The sequence below is a fragment of the Falco peregrinus genome, chromosome 4 (genome assembly GCF_023634155.1).
Source record: "Falco peregrinus isolate bFalPer1 chromosome 4, bFalPer1.pri, whole genome shotgun sequence".
Classification (NCBI taxonomy): Eukaryota; Metazoa; Chordata; class Aves; order Falconiformes; family Falconidae; genus Falco; species Falco peregrinus.
Genome location: NC_073724.1, coordinates 30739071 through 30760469, shown reverse-complemented (window position 1 = coordinate 30760469; position 21399 = coordinate 30739071). Strand labels below are relative to the sequence as shown.

The following is a 21399-nucleotide window of genomic DNA, read 5'->3' as shown; positions in this document are numbered from 1 at the left end:
ACAGGAGGAAGGAATTAAAAGCTTTGTGTGTTCTGTGAAGACAGTGATTCATCACTGTAGACCTGATCCTGCTAGGGTATGTTTTTATGTGCTGCTCTTTAAATATGGGGAGGAGCTCTTTGGAGACTTGAAGCCTTTTGTTTTTTCTTTCTTTTTTTCTTTGTTTTTCTTTGTGGTTTTTTTTTGTTGTTTTTTTTTTAAGTCAAATAAACAAATTTCATGCAGGGGTCTGATTTTGTTGGGGGTGAGGGGGGGAAACATTGTTTTTATATATAATCATGCCATTTTTTCTTGATGATGTTGTTGTTGCAGGATTATGGAATTTGGGAACGTGGTGATAAGACAAACCAGGGCATCCCTGAACTGAATGCGAGCTCCGTAGGGATGGCCAAAGTGAGAATGTCTTCCTGATACCTTCTTCATGGTTGATTTGTCATGCTGAAGGGCTCTGACAAACGTGATTATTTCCTTTGCATGGTGGTCTTGGCTACTGCAATATTTAACTGACTGTATAAGAATTTTTATTTGGGCGTGAGTGAATATTTGTTAGTGTCAAGTCCTTGTGATAACGGCTTTCATTGAAGGACCTCAGTGGAGTTCTGGGGATTGATTGCAAGAAGGGTAGCAGGTTCATTGAGCCATTAATCTGATAGATTCAGTGAGGTGCAGTCTCATAAAGTGGCCTCTAGTTTTCTGTCCCTCATTCATAATTCTCCAGACCCAGTATTATATGTGATGTTTTCATAGTAAGATTAAGTTGGATGTAAGTTCTGGAAAACAACAGACTATCAGTCTAAAAATTATTGACAAATAACTTTGAGAAAAAAAATTAATAAGTAATTAAAAGAAAGTGGATATTTCTGGTTCCCCCATAGCACAAGGTCACAGAGATACCAAATGAAACTCAGAAAGCCATAAATGTGAATGTGTAATTGACAACTGCCTTTTCACGTGGTGTCTGGGGGACTCATAGAAGCCAAACGTAGCTAAGGTCAAAGGTTTAGTTGCATTTCAGTGGGATATATTAGTTACCAAGATCTTGTGTAACTGCAAGAGGGAAAACCTGCTGGTCTTTGCCACAGTTCAGTTGGATAGCAATGGGGTGGTGTCCATGGGGGAGGTTATTCTCTCTTAGCTGTCCATTACGAGATTTCTTGCAGGGAACAGTCTGGTGCAGGTTGCCATGGTCTCTGCACAACTTCTGGGCATGTCGATGTCGGGATGACCCGTGGGACTCGCTGCACAGCTTTGCTTTTCTGTGGCTCTGAGTCCAATAAAAGTGCTGTTTGGGGTGGGGACTTGGGGGGCATACTGGAAGCCGTGGTGCAGAGGGTGAGATAGATGCTATTTTTTTGTAATCTGCCTCTGGAATTCCCTCTTAACATTTATGCCTCATATCTGCTTTGTGTGGCTACCCACGACAGCGGTACAGCACAGAGCACAGGCCTTTGAGTGGTTCTCAAGTGTCTTTTCTGTACTGTTAAGACTGCCCATGGTCCAGGCTATCAATTCTTCAGTGGGGCTTTCTGCTGCTATCGGGAACAACTGCTTGCTCTAGCACTCAGCTAGAGAGGCTCTGCAGAGCCAGTAAACCCATGTTTGTGTTGGAAGAAGAAAAATACGCTTGTCCCTCTGCAGAGAGATAAGGCAGGTGGTGCTGTACAATCCTTCATTTGTCAGAGACTGACACTACTGTGAAGCTGCAGGAGAAAAATGGGCACAGAGCAACGTTCAGTGCTACTGCAACCCTGTGAATACACATTTCAGAGGAGGGCTTTGCTAGCCTGGCTCTGGCCAGTCCTTGCTGTCTTCCTGGCACATTCCCTGCATGGTGCTTCACACATCGCTGCTTCAAAGCCAGGTTTTGTGGCCTGCTAGGTTAAAGTAGAAGTGTCCAGATGGAGTGGGTGGTTGGGCTGCTGATGTCTTCAGTAGGCAAACGCATTATGGCCAAGAGGTATGAGATGCGGTGATTCCCCTGTTGACACGGAATGTGCTGTGCCTTGACTGGCTGTGGAGAGAGGCAGACATCTCTTTTCTCTTTCCCTCGAGAAGTGATAGTGTCAGAGTGTGGTGATGCTCTCCTGTTGGGGCACCAGCCTCTGCTGATTCTGGGTCGCCTTCCTCTTTGAACAACCTTTCAGACAGGAAAAGTGAAAGATCACTGAGTGGGGGCTATTTTGGAATATAGGACATGAGAAGCATTTATTAGTAAGTCCTTTGATATTTAGACATTATCTCAGTGGAAACCCATCTCCCCATTGTTTTGCGTTGCCTTTAAATTGTAAGAAGGGTCATCAGTGCATCAGTCCTGTATCCTGCTAGCAGAAAACCAGAAATACTTAGTTTTTCTAAAATACTGCCAGGCTTCCCTTTAAAGATGAAAAAATGTCTGTGGAGCGAACTTCTGTCTTAGGTAATTTCCTTCAGAGGATAAGCACAAGTGCTAGGATGTATACTTGGCTTAAAAGGTATTCAGTGATTTTGGGTGGTTGTTTTGTTTTTCTTGAAGGCTGCTTTGGAAGCAATTGATGAACTAGATCTTTTTGGAGCTCATGGAGGACACAAATCAGTGATTCATGTTCTTCCTGATGAAGTAGAACATTGTCAGGTAAAAATTAGTCTTCTGTTCCCTTTGCTAGGGGAAAACCAAACACCTGCTCCCTTTTATTTTTAAATGAAATGTTGATTAACTGAACCAAGCACTTGACGTAATAAGGATGGCTTCAGACTATGCTGTTCACCTTGTTTTCTAGTAGATTGTGTGAAAGTGAGTGGTGTGAAGCATTCTTTCTAATTCAGTTAAAAAAAAAATCATGCAGTGAGTTCTTTGTCACTTTGCAGGTAGTATAGTCTATTCCATTTGCACTTGACATAGTCTTTTGAAGTAGGTAAATTGTTTTACATCCCTGTCTTCTGTTCCTGTCTCACTCAGTCTATTCTATACTCCATGTTGCCAAGGGCATCCACATCAAAGGAGATAGATGCTGGCCTTCTGTCTATTATTTCTTACCCGGCTTTTGCAGTGGAGGATCTAAACCTTGTTAATGTAACGAAGAGTGAAATCATATCCAAATTGCAGGTAAGGATTCCCTTTATTTTATTTTTCAGAGGGAAAGAGAAGCAGAACCTCCCTTTCTTAAACAAAAATCCTAATTAAACAAAGGTTTCCAGACTTGGTTCATCCGTGTGTGGAAGAGAAGGAGGAAAAACCCCAAGCGACACTTAAAACTCGGCACATAACTTTTATGCTGATGTTAGTCTGTGAGGAAGAACAGTATGTGAAGTTTTCTATTTTGTCTGTTTTTACAGGGCCGCTATGGCTGCTGTCGCTTTCTCAGAGATGGCTACAAGACACCCAGAGAGGTACTTCTGATGTATATTTTCAGTAGGCATTAGGAATAATTTTATTTCTTGTTTATAGAAATCTTTGTCTCATTTTCATGAAGGGGTGAAGTTCTGTCTGTATCGCTGTTGAGACGTCTTAGTGGATTTGGAGTATCCACCCTAGAAATGGATGACACACATCTGAAGGAAACTAAGGGTTTGAAAACAAATTAAGGACAGAACTTTATTAATAATCCTGTAAGAAATGAACCATTAGATATGCTTATGGTACCTAAGTGGAAGCGGTGTCTGATGTCTCCCAAAATATTTTTGAACTGAGACAGAGCCAAGATTATTTGGGTGACGCCTAGATTCTGAGACTGGGAAAAGTTGATTTGTCTAGGGAGCGATTAAGTGAGTTTGGGACTGAATGTGAAAAAGAAGCCAAGAGACTGTGGAAGCTATTTCTGGTGTGTTTATTGGTTTCTTCGTTTTAATTACTTGTATAAAATAGGTGGCCATTATGATTGGAATATTAGTGACTAAATGAGTGTGATTGAATTTCTAGGATCCAAGCAGGCTGCACTATGATCCCGCTGAGCTCAAGCTCTTTGAGAATATAGAATGTGAGTGGCCAGTGTTCTGGACATACTTCCTAATTGATGGAGTATTTAATGAGGACAAAATTCAGGTGAGGAAAGGAGAAATTACTTTCAATGAAAATGCAAAGCCATTTACCCACGGTATTTTGTAGCTCTGCTCTGTGTTTAATTTGGGTATCAGTTGGATACCCCATCAGCAGGATGGGAGTAGTCTTCAGCCAATCCCACGTTCCTGGGGAGTTTGTGACATGGTAGAGGCTGCAGCGTTGTGCACACTGAGGCCTTGTTGCCTGCTCTCTATGAGGTTGAGTGGCTCTGTTAGCTGGTGTGGTCAAACTGGGCTGAATGGGATTTATTTGCCTGGTTCTGTCTTACCACCAACCTTGATGCTCTTTTCCCAATTAATTCAGGATGAGACCAGCTTCTTTTTCCCCTGACCTCTGTGACTTGGCTGCTGAGAACAAGATTCATAGTGCTTTCAGTCCTTTTGTACGTTCAGGGAGATCTGAGATTGGATTATGAGGAGCCATTTCATTTTCATTGATTGCCTGAGTTACTTCACGCCTTCACTGTGTCAAGCATTCAGTAGTCAGGGGAGCCAAACTGGTTGAACCCTCCAAAGTTATAGTGGCACCTGGAGAGTATTGGTGAATGAAAGAGTGACAAGTAACCAAGACTAAATGTATTCATACCAGGACTTCTGTAGATTGGTGGCTTGAAGGAAGTAAAAATACATGTGATTTAGAAGTGCCTAGTATGCAAAGGGACAACAGTCTGCTAAACATAACCCCTTAAAAAATAAAATGGAATCAGAAACAAAACAGAGTTTCAGACCAAAAAGCCCTCTTTCTGTACCAGATGTTGTAAATCAAGTGAAATACTTACTGACACTAGAAAATATAAGTTGCTTTCCTGAACACAGTAAAAATAGTCTGATAGAGAAATGGCATTAGGTCATGAAGAGGAGTATCAGAATTCAGTCATGTGAGTAAAATACCATTTCACAAAGCAGTCTCTAGAAATTAGTTGGATTATCTGGCATGGTATATACCTGTTTTCGTTTATGGTGTGCAGACAGGCTGTGCTAGGGTATGGTCAGACTGGGCAATTGCTCCCAGTTCCCACCATTTAAACATGGTTGAATGAGTCACTGAGACACTCAGGTGAGTGTCTGATCTGCAGAGAACTGGTTGCAATGGCAGCAACTGGTAGAAAAAGAAGCACCCTGAGGACTGAAAGAGTGGAGAAGGACAGGATACTGAAAAATCAGTTTACCATAATATGAACCTGTGGTTGCTTTACTTTGCATGTTCCACTGTACTCAGAAGGGATAGCAGAAATAGCATTTCAGAGGTGGGTGCTGGTAACACTTTAAAACAGTTCCCCTGTAAGTAAAGGTTTGTAATGAGGTAGTTAAGAAATGGAACAAAATAAGGGATCTGGTAAAAAGAATATTAAATGTTCTTTATCTTGTATCAGTCTGGCGTTCCTGTCCGTAATACGTTGTCTAACAAACAAGAAAAAAAGGATTTTAAGTTCAGTGAACTTAGATATTTTTAAACAGTTTATTCTAAGTTTTCCATCGGGCAAATTTTTAAGCAAATCGGGTAAGAGAAAAAGATTTCCCGAACTTGAAAATGAGAATTCAGAAGATGGTAGACAAATGTGCATGGTAGGAAGCTAACAATTGATATAACTTTTATGAATATTGGCAATCCTGGTGTCCGTGTCACTGCATTGGTGTCTATTGCAAATTTCATGTAGGATTTGTTCCAATGGCTTCTTGATAGGAATATGTTAGAAGTTTTGTACTGCAGCAGCGTGTTATAAAGGTATGTCTTCATGTTTCTGAGGCTGGTAATAGAGATGCTGGAACAGTCTCTGAGAATCTGAACCCTGATCTTCCATCAGCAAGTCATCAACCCCTCCCTCCCTTTTTATTTTTAAATGAACTTTCAGCAGAAAAGTACTGTTAGAAAGTACTAAAACTTTAACTTTACTCTTTTGGGTTTGCTGACTGCATGTAATGTAAATTCTCACTGTTTTTTAAAAATATTTCCAGGTACAAGAGTATAGAGAGGCTCTGGAAGGAATACTTATTAGAGAGAAGAGTGGAATAGTGCTAATGCCTGAATTGTATGCTGTCCCTCCAGAAAAGGTATTGTGAAAATGCAGCATCCACTTCAGTACGCAAAGTATAGATACCGAGATGAACGTTGGTTTTATAGTTTTCCTGTAGCTGATAAATTTAAACAAGCAATAAAAAAAAAAGCAACTACTGCACGTTATTTAAAAGTTAAGAGACCTCTCACAGCTCCTGCTGAGAAATGATGAACTTCAGGTGTCCAAATGGTCACATTTTTTATTTGGGAATCTGGGTGCCTGTGGAAATATTAGAGCAGGTCTAAAGTTTTAAATCTTTGTAGCAGGGCATATATTGAAGAAGTGCTGATGCTGACTTAGGAGCTGAAGCTGAAAGAAAAAAAAGCATACTGTCCTACCTGTGTAGTCTATTTGTTGATAGTCTATTTCTTTTCCAGAGCTTGTATCTGAGAGATAAACAGGTTTCAGATGGGCTCTCAAATTAGAGTTTGGGCTGGGGTTTTTGTTTTGTTTTGTTTGGGTTTCCACCCACCACCCCCCCGTCTTTGCTGTTACTGTTTACCTCATTCTCCCATTGTGAGAGAGAAATTCAGATGAGCTTATGTGCTTTTCCATGCTATTTGCCTTCATATCACTCCCTGCCAGCTTCTCCCACTCCAGACTTCTCAGCCTTCACTCACTAAGGGTGTGGAGCCTCCTGGGTTGGTCTGAGTTTGAGCAGGGAGTGTTGACAGCTGATGTCTTGCTTGCAGATCTGAGGTGGGAACTGTGAATTGCCTTCCTAGTGGGAACAAGCATGTAAGAGTTCAGAGCCGCCTTGGGAATTTTGAGGTGATGATGATCGGATGAATGTGCCAAATAAACAGGGTAGATTTTGCCTGTCATTTAGAAATTTTAAAATGGTTACAGTAAAGATATTGTCTAGGAGGGTTTTTCCCCCACCCTTAATAGATCTATATACCTTAAAACCAAGACAGTTTTCCTTTTTCTAAATTAATAAGAGTCTGCTCCGAATTTTTCCATTGACCATTCTTGCTAACACAGGAAAGGTGAAAAAGTCTTTATTTTTGGATAGCACCTTTACTTCAGGAATCTAGTTGGGCATTAATGAAGTTAAGTGCTGTCCTGCAAGGGATCAGAAAGCAGACACACAATTACTGACAAGCTGTCCAGAGAGAAGGCAGCAAAGGCATAGTGAGAATAAAGGGGAAGTGCTAACACCAAAGCTGTAACTGCACGCAGAGTCCCCATTCAATGCCCAGCTTTGAAGGGTGGGGCAGTGTACTATAAGAAAGCACAGTTCTTGTCCCAGAAAACATACAGCCTTAAAAGTAAACCAGAGAGATCACGATGTCACAGCAAGTTAAAAAGGCTAGATGATAGACCATATTCTTTTCAAATACTTCCATGTTATTGATTGTTCTTCACAACTTTAGGGTAATTTTTCTTGTTTATATGTTTGCTTTCAGGTAGATGAGGAGTATGAAAATCCTCACTCAGTGGATCGTGTTCCAGTGGGAAAGTTGCCTCATCTTTGGGGCCAATCATTGTATATCCTTAGTTGCCTATTAGCAGAGGTAATTGTTTCTTGTATAGTAGGTGAGCTTGTATTTCACTTTCTTTTGAGATGGCTTGTGCTTAAAGTACAGTTCTGTTGACAGGCAGGGTTCAGTGTGTTTTCCAGTAGGAACATGTACATGAACCATGGAAGGGTGACTCCGAGCTTTCAGGAGCTTTTTTGCTATATATAGATATCTGTTTCTAGTCGAGCTGAATAAGTTGTCAGATGAACTGGATGTATAATTAAGCTAGAGGAGTATGCCCAGGCTGATTTGGCTGTTCCAGAGCTAGGACTTTGCATTGTTTCTACTCCACTAGGCTATACCTTACTCTGTGACATAAGTTGCCTGTGGAGTTGTCCCTTATTAGCCATGGACTTGTTAAAGGAACCACTGAATATCTCTGTGGAGCTACAAAAAAAATCACCGGCCTGGCAAAATTGGTCAGTTGCTGCAACTCTAAAATAGGAAACCTGAACATGCAGATTGTCAGTCATAACCTTTTATTTGTTGTTCTGAAAAATATTGCAGCCATTGTTTTTATTGAATGTACTACTTAGTGGAAGGGGTAGATAAACCAGGCTTTAAGTCCTGTGTCTCCTGATAAAATATGGAAATCAGTTAAGAATTCTTCTGGGTGTCATCAGAAGCGTTTTACATAATTTTTGTTTGTTTCCTTTCTTTTTTTCTTTCCTTTGTATTTATTCTAGGGGTTTCTTGCTGCAGGTGAAATTGATCCCTTAAACAGGAGATTTTCCACTGGATTTAAACCTGATGTTGTGGTACAAGGTGAGGGAGTTTTTTGAACGTTCTGGGTGAATTGGATCATGTGATGGTGAAGTCCCTATGTACAGGAAGGAAGAAAGACATGTTTAAAAATAATGTGGATTTTTGCATGGGATATAGATGCTTTGATGATACTGTGAGAAGGAGAAAGGGGTTGTTTGCCTAGCTGCCTTTTTACAGGAGGGAAGATCAGGTTTAACAACTTTTTTTGTTTTTTAAATAGTGGATAAAACATTAAGGCTTGTCAGGGACTGGGAGACTGGCAAACTTGTAGTGAAAAGGAAAATCTTGGTGGGTTCTAGGTAGAAAGAGCAGGACTGACAGGTCAGTTTAGTTAGGTTTCTGTGCAGCCCCTTTTCAGAGGAACCAGAGAGCCATGAGTGGGGAGGATCTCTATAAACAGAGGTGAGGTGGCCAGACTTATGGCTATCTATTGGCTGCTGCAGGATGGGACTTCCTTAGTCAGTGCAGGAACAGCCAAAACCAGAAAATTAAGTAGAGGGCAAACACCAGCTGATTAGGGCTTAAAGGGTTTTCAAGGGCTCGTACTGCTCTGGAAGAGCAGCCAGCTCGTTTATCAGGAGCACCCTCTGTCAATGATACTGTGACCTGGGCAGGTGCTTGCTTACCCCATGTTCGTGGATCATGGGGGTGATATTTTTTTATTCCGAAGTGCTTAATTTCTAGTAGAAATAAAGTGCTTGCTTATTTTTGGCATTCTTTCACAAGTATTTATAATGCAAAGAAGAATACTGAGTTATCAGTCCCAAACCGATAAACCACCTAACATGGGCAAAACCTCAAGCAGGACAAGATGTGGAATCAGGTCCCAGACTGTAAATTCCTCTTATTTTGAGACTGTATTTATTCCTTACCTCTGCCATTTTGAGGCCTCTGTAAAGTTACTATACAAGTGACAGCACTTATTCCTCGTTGACTTGGCTGTGTTGTTTCAGTACGCTGTATTAAAACAACAAAGATTTGCAAGTCATGTTTCCCCTTGTTTTATGGGGGGAAAGCCCTATCTGCTAAAAGAGACTGCGTGATCCAAACCAGCAGTACTGAAAGAAATCAGAAGAAACTGATAAAGCCCCAAAGAACTTGATCTAACCTCAGAGCTTGACCCTGCCTTGAGCAGGAAGTTGGAGTAGAGGCCTCATGAGGGAGGACCCTTCCAACGTGGAATATCCTGTGGTCCAAAGTGGACAAGAATGGCAAGACTTGCTGAGAAGCAGAGAGCTGGTATCTGTCTGACACTCTTGCAATCCCTTTTGATCTCACAGGCCGATAAATTCAGAAAGAATTAAGGTCTTCATGCCTCTTTGGTCAAGCAAATGCATTAGTTGAGAGGTGACAGTAGTGACAGTTGAACAGAACATCGATTCTAACTTGTGTTTTCATTTTCGGTTTTACAGTAACTGTTTTGGCAGAATCTAATCAAATAAAGAACCTCTTGCAAGACCGTGGGATCAATGTTCAGAGCATGGCTGATATCCATCCACTCAGAGTGCAGCCAGCTCGCATCCTGAGTAACCTCTACACCATGCTGGGTAGGTATTTGAACATGGAAACCTCTTTCTGCTGCTGTGCAAGGTATTTTTTAAGGGTGATGTTTTGAGGTTTTTTGTTTTTCTTGCTTTACACTGTCTCAATTCCTTTGATTTAATTTATATAAATCAATTTCTTTGACTTTTAAAAAATGCATTTGTACAAAGAAGCTTAACAAAATTAGAATTTGTCTTAAATAGGGGATTCCAACAGGAAACATAATAATTCATAATAGCCTTCTTTCACTAGTAGGGGAGTGAGTAGGATGATTTGACACATTGGTGGATTGTTTTTAACAATGCCTTCTCTGGGAATTTTCACAGTGGTATTTTTTCAGGCACAAGGTTATTTGGAACAGATTGAAGATTCCTTGTCAGACAGATTCAAGTCAGCTCCTGACTGCTGGAGCAAATGGTGCATTGTGGATCATTCACTAGTAAGCTCTGCTGAGAAAAGTGCAGGTTATTAGCCTGATGAAAAGAATAAAAATCTGTCTTTGTATTTAGATGTACTTTGTATTTAGATTTAGCCTTCTTCAGGCAAGAATCTTTAAGGTTCTACAGTGAAAGCAGTGCAGTTTCTGTTGTGTGTTGGTGGCCTTGTTTTTTGAAAGGGTGTACCACCTGACCTTGGTGGGGAAGCTTTGGGTGCTGAGCAATGACTGTAATTGAAAAACCTGATCCAGTGGTCAGTGTCAGTGAAGCCAAAGTTTCTATTTTTAATTAGGCTTTTGAAGAACTCTAGCTTTTATATTGATGGCTGCTACAAATGGACCAGTCTGTAGCATCTCACTGTTATCTTTATGTGTCTTCTGCCTTGCTGATACCAATGAAGTAGGTCTCCTTGCCTAAACTGGTTGTTGTGGAAAACCACAGAGGAAATATTATGTGATTATTTTTTTTTTCTTCCCCTTTTCTTTACAGGCCGGAACAAGAACATGAAATTAAGTGGACGGCCACACCGACATATTGGAGTGTTAGGCACCTCCAAGTTGTATGTGATAAGAAATCAAATATTTGCTTTTACCCCTCAGGTGAGCGTGTAAAGCTGGCAGAGAAATCACTGCTTACTTAATGGCTAATCGTTAATGAAGCACTTTGCTGTTCTGTGCTGTCACTCTAGGTAGAGCAGAGCTGATAAAGCAGATGTGCTTTGCTTTGTGGTTTTTTTAAGTGTTGAATGATCTGCATGGTAGGAGTGCTGATAAATACCTTGTCATACAGAATCTGGCTTCTTTGGCTTCTGGCTTAGGAGAACACAGCAAATCAATAGTACAAAGTTGTTACTGATCTCTGCCTGAACCAGCATTCCAGCTAATGAAATACTTTCTCCAGAGATAGGTCACTTCATGTATCTTTCTCCTGATTGCTTTGATGGAAAATTTTGTTTCACAGTAAGTGTGCCAAGTACTGTAACCCCAAGAGCCTAAGATGTGATCTTTTCATTGTATTGTTGAAAGGGTCAGTAGGGCAGAGGAAGCGATATTTTGTCTTTGTTTTCTGTTTAGTGCCTTTTTCAGTGTTACTCAAAGTTCGGATCCCCCCAGAATCAATGGCTCTTACTTATGCATGTAATGAAATACAACACACTTATTCCTGTAGATTTATTCTAGCAGTTGGTACTAGACAGCCAAGGGGTCTCCTACTCCAAACATGTGCACCTGAAGTAGTATAAAGAATGCTCACACCCTCCTAAATAGATGTTTGATTAATTTAGTCTTTAAGTTCCAGTGGAAGATTTAAGTTCAGTGGACTCCATAGATGGCTTCTGCAGTGCTTCATGATGTCCAAACATCAGATTTACTGCCAAAAATGTGGATCCTTTCCCATTCTTCCCAATGTCAATTGATCACAAGCAGCTTTATGACAGATCATTTATGTGTTGTTCCCCCAACCCGTTCTCACTTTTGCAAATTAGGTAAAAATTCCTTAGTCATGATTTTTTTCAAAATATCTTTGTCCACATCTTACTATGTAAGTAGGACTCAATATTCCAGCTAAAATCTTGCCATGTGTCAAGTGTGGGCATACTAATATATTCCAAAATGGCATTTATCGTTGCATTAGCAGCACACTGACAGTTCCTGCTTATTCTGTGTTTGACTAAAACCTCCATAACATTTTCTGTTGTACTGTGTAGCCAGACATTTTCTCCTGACTTTTTTTTGAGGGGAGTATGACTTAATGTTTAATTTCACCTTCCTAATGTTAGCTCAGCATTAGTCCTAACATTAGTCAGCTCATCTGTGTTGATCTTGACTAATGTCCACAAATACCGTGGTTTTGTAGATTATATTTCATCCTGTTCTCTAATGAAATCATTGATTACGTGTGGGGCAAAGGCTGACCCCATTTAGATACCCTCTCATTCTGAAAAAAAGTGGTTAATAACTACCTTTCGAGAACAATTTTTCAAGCAGTTCTGCCACATCAGATGTTTTTTCTTCACCTCCCTAGTGTGAAAATTTGCAGGAGTTGAGAGATATCAACCAGTTTCTTGTACCTACCATGTAGTTGCTCTGAGAGAAGGAAATTGGACTCGTTTGCTGATATTTTTTTATATGACCGTTTATCCATTTTGCTTTATCATTTTGTAACTATCTTGGCAGTCTCAAACTGGCTTTGTTGTCATGTGCTCTCAGGCACTGGAATTGACTTGACTGGTCTATGTTGTCACTGCTTTTCCTTTCTAAAGACGGGCGGTGTGTTGCTTCTGTCTGTATTTCTGGGACTTGTTCATCCACAATTAGCAAAACTAATTGTGAGTGGCTCGGGGATTGTTTTGGCTAGTCCCTTAAGTTCCCTGAAGTAATTTCTCTGGACTTGTCCAGCTTGAATTTACATGCTTTTTATGTGCTGACCCATCCCCAAGTCTTCTATGCTTCCTTAACTTTTATTGTGGCAGCTTTAACATACTTACCACTGTTCATCTAGCTTTTTTGGTTTCCAGCTCCTGAAGTAGCCATGATAATCTCTTATTGTGGTTCTTGGCTTTTCTCTGTAGCGGAAAAGGCACGCTTTACCATGGTACATCTAGTGTACCTTTTATCCACAGTAACTGCCAGCTTTTCTGTATTCTGCTTGACTTTCAGATTGTTCCCAAGAGACATATGGTTACTAGTTCCCAGTCCTTAACATGCTACTGTTAGCTTTTTTCTTCCACATTTACAGTACTTCTGTCTTCCAGATCATAGGTTACTGTAATTCGTCATTGTGAGGATTCTACTTCATGGCTGTGTTTGTCTACTTTTTGTTTGTATGGCTTACTTCTTTCACAGTCAGCTTACAAGTGTAAGAAAATGGACTCTGCATAAGTATGGATTTCATTTTCACAGTCACATGCCTTATTAGGTTAATTCATGCAGTCTGTTTTGTGGGCAGGAATAGCTCATATGGCTTTTGTGAATGATTTAAGGGAGGAAATGGGAATAAATGAGAGCACTGGCAACTCATGTACCATATTTCTCTGTTCTCTAGTTTACTGACCAGCATCACTTCTATCTGGCTCTAGACAATCAGATGATTGTGGAGATGCTCAAGACAGAGCTGGCTTACCTCACTTCTTGTTGGAGGATGACAGGAAGACCAACCCTGACGTTTCCCATCACCCACACAATGCTTGGTAAACTTGATTTTCAAGCAAAGTAGATTACTGCAGGGGAGTAGGATGGAAGTCAGTTTGAGAGGAGGCAGGAGGCATGACTGTTTCAACATCTGAGTTCTAACATCAGAAGTACAATTTAACTTTCTCAAGTATACGCTGAATTTGTATGACATGGTAATATTTCATTTTGGTTTTACTCCCCCTTTATAATCTTGCATCTCCCCATCATCTCCATACTATTTCTGTCCAAAGAAATTTGATAGAAATCCCTTTGGAACTTGTCGTGAGTGGGTTGGGTTTTGTCCTGAGAGATCTCTTTAGAATTTGCCTGAGGGCTGGTTTTTGTTTGCTTGCTTGTTTGGGTTTTTTTGAATAAGCTGGTACTGGTAGCAGTTGTGGGTTCTATTTTAAATTTGTCTGATTTACTTCATAGAGAATACCCAGTAATCCACTGGACATGATAATTTGAGGATGTGTTGGTAAGCTTCAACTCTTTCATTATTCTTTTTCAGTTGATGATGGTACTGACATTCATCCAGCAGTTCTTGCCACCATAAGAAAATTAGAGGATGGTTATTTTGGAGGTGCAAGGTAATGTCAGAAACCCCAGATGACTGTCTCCATGATTTTTAATTTATTTTTTTTTTAATTAAATCTTGTACAGGCCTCAGTTTTGACCTTGTGATAGTGCACAGACCTTGTACTATAACTGCATAGAGCGAGGAGTTTCAGCTTTAGTTGTTATTTGGCGATCAGGTGGTAGCTGGACTTCAGATGTAGTGGGAAAGATCTGTCTCCCAAAAGGTGTAGCATCTCTGACTGCCATTAGTGGATAAGGAAAAACAAATGTCAAACTTAAGAAATACAAAAACTTGATCTTGGCCGGGCTTCTGTTTTTAAGAAGTAATTATCTTTCACAGTTATCGGACACATTTTAAACATGAATTACGTGTAGTACTGAGAAGCTTATGTGTTCCATTCATCAACATATAAAAGCAATTTAATTGTACCTTCCTATTCTCTTTCTGCTTGCCGTCTTTCAATCAGTATTTTCCTCCGACAATCAGATGTGCTTTCTGATTTTTTTTAGCAGCAGTGCAGTTCTGTGAAAAGCTACTGCTGTTCAGAGGAACTTCTCAGCCCCAGTTCCTCATGCATTATCCTTGCAGTCTTTGTTTAGGGTCTCTCTTCATGTAAACATACAGCACCCTGCATCATTAAACTTTGAGTTAGGCCTGTAGGTGTAATGCAGTTAGGTTCAATTAGCAAGCAGAGCAGTTAAGTACCCAGATGGATCTGCAACTGTTGTTTTGTGGGGGTTTTTTTCTCAGTATCAGTATCTGCTGCTTTGTAGTTACTAAAGGCAGATTTAACAGTAGGTCTTAGAATTTTGGGAGTTGTTGAAAGCTCATTGAGCATTAATCAATATCAAAATGGTGGTTGTTAATGCTCTTTGGTATGTGTTCCTGTTTGCAGGGTGAAGATAGGTAAGCTGTCAGAATTTCTTACCACCTCTTTTCACACGTATCTGAGCTTCCTGGATCCAGACTGTGATCTAAAACTGTTTGATGACCATAATGAAGGCCATAATAGTCCTGACAGTGAATATGAAGGTTTTCCAGCAGATTTCTGTGAAAAAGGTAGGGTTTTTTCACTTCAGATTTTTTCTCTCTCAAGTTCTATCTGCAGACCCTGGGTTTACCTACAATGCAGAGTTTTTGTGCGCAGTTGATAATCATACAGGTTTCTTATGTATCAGTCCTGTACCTGCATGACTTAATTTGCAGAAGGAATTTGTGCTTATTCTTCCTACGTCCATAGTATGGCATTGACCAGTAACTGCTGCTGTAAAAGCTGAGTCTGAAGAGTCAGCAGATGGAGGGGGGTATAGAAGAGGCTAGAGGGAGGAAGGGCCTGTGAGGAGCCATAGACAAGGGCTTGCATGGAGGAGATGACGGAATCATGGAATCATTTAGGTTGGAAAAAACCTTTAAGATCATCAAGTCCAACCATGATCTGTGGACTACCAGCAAGATAAAAACTATTTTGCTTCCTTTGAAAGGGAAAACCAACTTCTTAATATAACTGTTTTCAAAGTGTCAAAAACTGATTATTTTTTTTCTTTCCAATTTGTTCAGCTTAAAAATCTCTTGCATTTTTGTGTGCCTTTCTATATAAGTGAGAATAGAGTGGTGTGTTTGAAACAGAAAGCACTGATAAATTATGATTTTAGATTTAATAAACCTTGTATGTCACACTAGAAAGCCAGGATGAGCTGGATCAGTATATACATAATGTCCTGCAGAGTACAGCACTGAAGTCATACCTGCCTCCAACTTCAAAGACTGCAAATCAACCACCTGTGTTCAGCGCAAACCATTCTACAGAAGAGATACTGTCAATAATGGCCAAGACAAAGGGTTTAGAGGTTCCAGGTATTTCTCCCTATTATTTACTTAGTGATAATAATAATAGAAAACCTGTTTACCTACAAGGGGCGCAAGTTCAAGTACTTCAGAACTCTGCCATTGAAAAAGAATTGGTGGCACAAGTATGTTGTTACCAAGGAATGAGTCTGAAGCTGTAACTGTTGTGTTCCCACAGTATCCAGTATCTTGGTGTATGCATAGACAACCTGCTATGAAATGTAACATTTAATCAAAATTAGGTTTATGGAAACTCCTACAACTTCTCAGCTGGATAGAATTTTAGAACCTGAGTCAGTGAACTCATTTTTTTTGGTCTTTGTTTATAAAAAGGCTTTCAAAATGTACTTTCTTGTTTTAATAAAGTTGTGGTGAAATTAGATGTTTCAGTGCCAGAAAAATAGAAGTATGTGCAGGTACTTTCTAAATTTGTGAGAACAAATGGAGTAGAGATGACATTATTCCTAATAATGCTACATTTTTAATAGACTGATTGGAGGATTTACACCTAAATAATGCTTTGACTGAATTTCTAAATAGATTAAAACATATACCTTGTTTTATATGTAGGTACGTAGTATTTGATGCCCTGGTCAAGGGAAGGCTTCCCATAACTTCAGTGTAAATTAATAACTTTCAAGCTTTTTTGTTAGTTTTTTTCACCCATCTTTCATGTGCCGCATCATCTGATCCTCTATTGAATTCAGTATATGAAGGTAACAGAGCATTAGCCTGTATTTAGCATCACCACTTTGATTATGACACTTTGCCAGTTAGACCGTTTTCTCCACATTCTTCCTGTTAGAGTGTTTAAAACACTTGGCAGGGTCAGGTCATTGGGCTGTAGGATTTCTGAGGCATGGGCAATCAGAAGGGATACCAGTTGAGGACGTAGTGCCTGAGCCTTTGACGTGCTGATGTTAGAAGCTCTGGGGGCAAGCCTGGAAGGAAATAATGTTCAGAATGCGTGCTTGTCTCCCGAGTTCCACGTACAGCATCTCAGAAGCATTGCCTCTATATTTTGACTCTTGGAGGTATTTCTCTTCTTTTTACCTAGTATAGTTGCTTTGTGTAGGTGTTCTCGATTTTCATATTTATGAAATGGACTTTTAAAATCTTTTTTTCTGGTGGCTTTGCTTTCCAGCTGTGTCTATGTCTCTTCCCACTAAAGTTCTGAATACGCACCGGAAGTCTCTGAATCTCGTTGATAATCCTCATTTGTTTGAGACAAAGGTAAGCTGTGGGAATTTTTATGCTATTTGTAGTTTTAGGATGCAATACTGTGGCCTTTCCTGTGTTTTCCAGCCAAACCCTATGCTAGTTCTCATTTTCCTTCACAGACAAGCCATTTTGCTTGAGGCACTGGATAGCTGCTCCCTTGGTTTGAAGTTTATTTTTTGGCCAAGTGAAAGTTTTCTGGTTAAATAGACATTATCAAGTGGAAAAATGTTAATTGTGTGTGCAAACCAGAAAATAATACAATAGGTGCTTGTTTTGAAGGGCCAAATGCTGTTGTCTTTAATTCTAACTGAACACACAAAGGGAAGGATGGGATGTTCACAGCCTTTAGAGACGTTCTCCAAGAAATGCTACTTACAGTAATGTCTGGGGAGCAGCGTAGTGTGTGAAGGGACAGATGTCCTTAAGGCACCAGTCACATCCCACTACAAGGCATGAAGATGGGGTTGTGCTTGGCACTTGTTTTGTCTTAATATATGTGTGCAGTTGCTGAGAATGGTTACAGGAGGTAGTGTCCAGCCTCCTAAAGGATTCTGCTCTACAGGCTCTGTTTGTGGAAATGATATTTTAGGATCGTATAAATTGCTGAATAGCTTATTAGGCAAAACTCCTCTTCATCCAAGATCTCACCACAGGATTGCATCATCTCATTAGATAACATACTAGTTTCATAAGCTTGTAAAAGTTATGATGGCAACATCTGCATTCATAAAGCACCATATATATATACTGGTAGGAGGTGGAACTCAAAAACCTCTGAATTATTTTAGCTAAAAAAAGGTAGTATCCTTGTGCTTTTCTCTTTACAAGTAACAGCAAATGACAGGAAGAGCATGCAAATAAATTGGTTTCCTTCTTTGACAAAGTATTTCTTTGTTTTATCCAAAAAATGGCTTTCTTTGTTGATTGAACCAAAACTAGAGGCAAAGTTCCATTCTGGAACTTTCCTGGGATTAGTCTCCTTTTCATGCCTGCAGTGGTCTGGCAAGGACTATGTGATGTGTCCGTATGTCAGCTGGGGTTATGTTGCAAGTCTGTTGTGTTGTTTAATGGGAAGTTACAGTTTCACTACTTTTTTCAAGATGATTTCTTTGATTTTTCATCCATCTTTGTTATTAGGATCATGGAAATGTTTTGCACTTACCTAAAGATGCTCATGGTGATTTGGATTGTAGGAAGCTTGTTGAGCAGCTGAAGGAATGTCCAACGCTCCACGATCAAGCAGATATCTTGTATATCTTGCATATACTAAAGTAAGTTGTCTGAATATAAACTTCAGCATCTTTTGAGTTTGGTCACAACTGTCTGATTATTCCTGTACAAAAGCTTTCCACTGTTCAGGGTGGGTTGTTGAGGGGAGAGGTTAAAATTTTCTGAGCTTTAACAAGCATATTTTCATTTAGCTTGATTACATAAATGATTTGAATACAAAAAAAAATGCTCATGCAGATTTCAGAGTTGATTGGCACACAGTTGTGAATACATACAAGCTGCAAGGCTCACAAGTGAAATGCACAAATCCTTTCCATGAATGGGAACACACTATGCTGTATTTGTGGCATTCTTAAGTTCACAAAGATTTGGTGTGAGTTTTATGCACAAGAAGAAAAGCGGAGGGAAACTTCATCTTGTCATTTTCTAAATAAAGGCAAAATGCTATTTAATGACTAATTACTATTTTTCCTCTAATACCTCTCCATATTTAAGTGCACCACTGGCTAAAACTCGACGTTCTTCAGAACATTCTTGGAAACCATCTAAGCCCAGCTGCTGGGGTTAGTAAACAGCTGCTATTTAAACAGGTTTGATGGGACCAAAATGGAAATACACGCCATCAGAATCATCTTCTGGAGTGCATTTTCTGGGCCTTTTTCCATGTGCAGGAGAACACTGCTGGAACCTGTCAGGAAGCTAGCTTTGGGTGCAAAGACAAGCATGTATTAATCACAGATGGTCTTCCTTTACTGCTACAAAGATTGTACTTCTGTTTATTTTCATTTTCTCCTATGAGGAACTCTGTTTTGATCATCTTGATTTCCCAAACAAAACGTTTAGCAGCCTCTTTTTAAGAGCAAAGGAGATCCTGAAAAAAATACCATTTTGTTGTTTAACTACATGTAACGCCCTTCTTTTTCCTGTTTTGGACTTGTTTTGCTGTGGGAGTCTCTGTTGGGCAGGCAGGTGGACTTCTGGTGGAATCTGCCCCCCTGGCAGGGATTGGAAGGTCATTCTGTGACACAGCAAAATCTTATCAAAGAGAAGCCATGCTGCAGTGAATCTCAAAACCAGGAGAGGAATAGAAATCTCCTTTGCTTTTTCAGTAATGGCTTAAGCAGCATAGAAGCTTAGTTAATAGCTAAGAAAGAGGCAGGCCCCCCTGAGACATCTAAAAAATGGGTGCAGTCTTCAGCAGTACTGAAGACATTACTGAATTCTGCTCTGAAAAAGCACCACATGCAGCAGTGTTCCTCCAGCAAACTATCTGCGTGCATACTCTGAAGTCTGGTGGAAAATCCTTTGGGTGATTGCTTTGGAGTCACAGGCTCATGGCTAAGAGGATGCTCAAGTTAATATGAAGGTTCCTGGTGTCAAGAGGGTTTTGTCCACATACAACCAATCTCTGGTGAAGGCCCACATGTCCCATGCACTACTTAATTCTGTCACCAAAATGAGTAATGGGATCAAAGTCAGGCTGCTTGTTGTGTGGTAAGGTTAAGCAGTGTAGCTTTTTATCTAATGACCGTTACCTTCTGTGTCTTTTCTGGCAGAGGCGCTGACTGGGACACAGAGCTGGATGGACAGTACGGTGTTACTGTTCACTGCCTGCTCAATGAGCTTTACAGAAAAGCAGGCCTCAATCAAGAGTGGGGTTTAATCCGTTACATTTCTGGTATACTCAAGAAAAGAGTAGAAGTCCTGGCTGAGGTATGAAATATAAATAATGTTGATTCAGTTCCCTGCCTGGAAACCAACATAAACTACCGGTTTGCTGGTGGGGCTTGTGCTTGCCGTTCTGATCTTACTTCACAACATACATAGTGCAGCATTTTTCAATAACATTGGTCACTTTTCTGATCTAAAATCTTATTTTGACATCTTTACCTTTCATCTGTACTATGAACTGTGCTAATGTTGGCATGGACCAAGAATGTCATACTGTAAATGGTTGTGAAGGCTTCATTTCATCTCAGTTAATTGGAGAAGTTTAATTATGTGCTTTGAAAACTGTAGTTGTCATTGGTAATTATCTATTGCTGTTGTGGTTGCATGAACACTTTTGGAGCATCACTATGTCAAGATGCTAGCAGTGATGCAAAAGCATGTTCTGCCAATTTCCGTCCCATTGGGCAGACAGTCTGCTCTGTGTGTGGATATGAATGGTTGAAGGCATTAAAATATCTGGGACTATTATATGGCAAGAAGAAGGATTCACTGTAAGGGTACATACTTATTTTGAACATAACAAAAACGTTTCCTCTCAAGTACTCTAAAGTATTTGTTTAATTTCCTGCTTACCCTGCATATTTCTGAAGAGCTCTTTCACTAATTCCTGGCCATTTTCAAAGCTTTGGCTGTCACACCTAGGATGCCCTTTTTTGGTGACAGTCATATCTGCGGAGAGCACTTTGTGGTAATCGCCCTGCTCAGTACTTCATTAAGTGCATAACCTTTTCCATCCTGAAGACATGATGGACCAGCAGTACAGACATGCTCACAGAAAGCTGGGTATGTTAAATCAAGAAGATAACAACAAAGAATTGGGGAGGAAAAGAGTAGAGATGATCTGTTTTGTTCCACATAAGGGAGGGAAAATAGACCCTTAAAAATTAGACGATCAGTGCTCTGTGAGGTCTTTGATTCAGGATGCTAAAACAGGTAAACTGAACACCTAGTTTTAAAGGAGGTTGATACAAGAGAGTAAACATTGTAGTACTGGGGGAAGCACCTATTTCAGAATATATCAAGATGCCTAATTCAGGAATGTGATGCAATATGTTTGGTGTGTGAAGAGATTTATTAGTACGCAGAAATTTTTTTTAGCTAATACTACCAATTTTCATTCATTAAAAATGTTTTTTTTTTGTCTTAAATAAAGAATTATCTTATGAGAAAGTCCTTTACTGATCTGCCAGCCCCACTGGAGTCCCTAATCATCATGCTGCTGATTTCACTGAACAGGGAAGCAGGCTTTCAGCCTGGGCAGAC

At 40.0% G+C, this 21399-nt stretch overlaps 1 protein-coding gene across 5 annotated transcripts in view; it reads left to right on the top strand.

Moving 5' to 3' along the window:
* The window catches only part of PHKA2 (phosphorylase kinase regulatory subunit alpha 2), a 49177-nt gene that overhangs the window by 9140 nt on the left and 18638 nt on the right, over positions 1-21399 (top strand). For all 5 annotated transcript variants that reach the window (XM_055801857.1, XM_055801856.1, XM_027778953.2 and 2 more), the window contains 17 exons: positions 313-393; positions 2513-2611; positions 2936-3082; positions 3313-3366; positions 3896-4018; positions 5992-6087; positions 7502-7609; positions 8302-8380; positions 9793-9927; positions 10849-10958; positions 13402-13546; positions 14041-14119; positions 15005-15168; positions 15790-15963; positions 17099-17187; positions 18313-18446; positions 19962-20118. In XM_055801857.1, the coding sequence (XP_055657832.1) occupies positions 313-393; positions 2513-2611; positions 2936-3082; positions 3313-3366; positions 3896-4018; positions 5992-6087; positions 7502-7609; positions 8302-8380; positions 9793-9927; positions 10849-10958; positions 13402-13546; positions 14041-14119; positions 15005-15168; positions 15790-15963; positions 17099-17187; positions 18313-18446; positions 19962-20118 (1974 nt within the window). The remainder of the gene's footprint in view (positions 1-312; positions 394-2512; positions 2612-2935; positions 3083-3312; positions 3367-3895; positions 4019-5991; positions 6088-7501; positions 7610-8301; positions 8381-9792; positions 9928-10848; positions 10959-13401; positions 13547-14040; positions 14120-15004; positions 15169-15789; positions 15964-17098; positions 17188-18312; positions 18447-19961; positions 20119-21399) is intronic.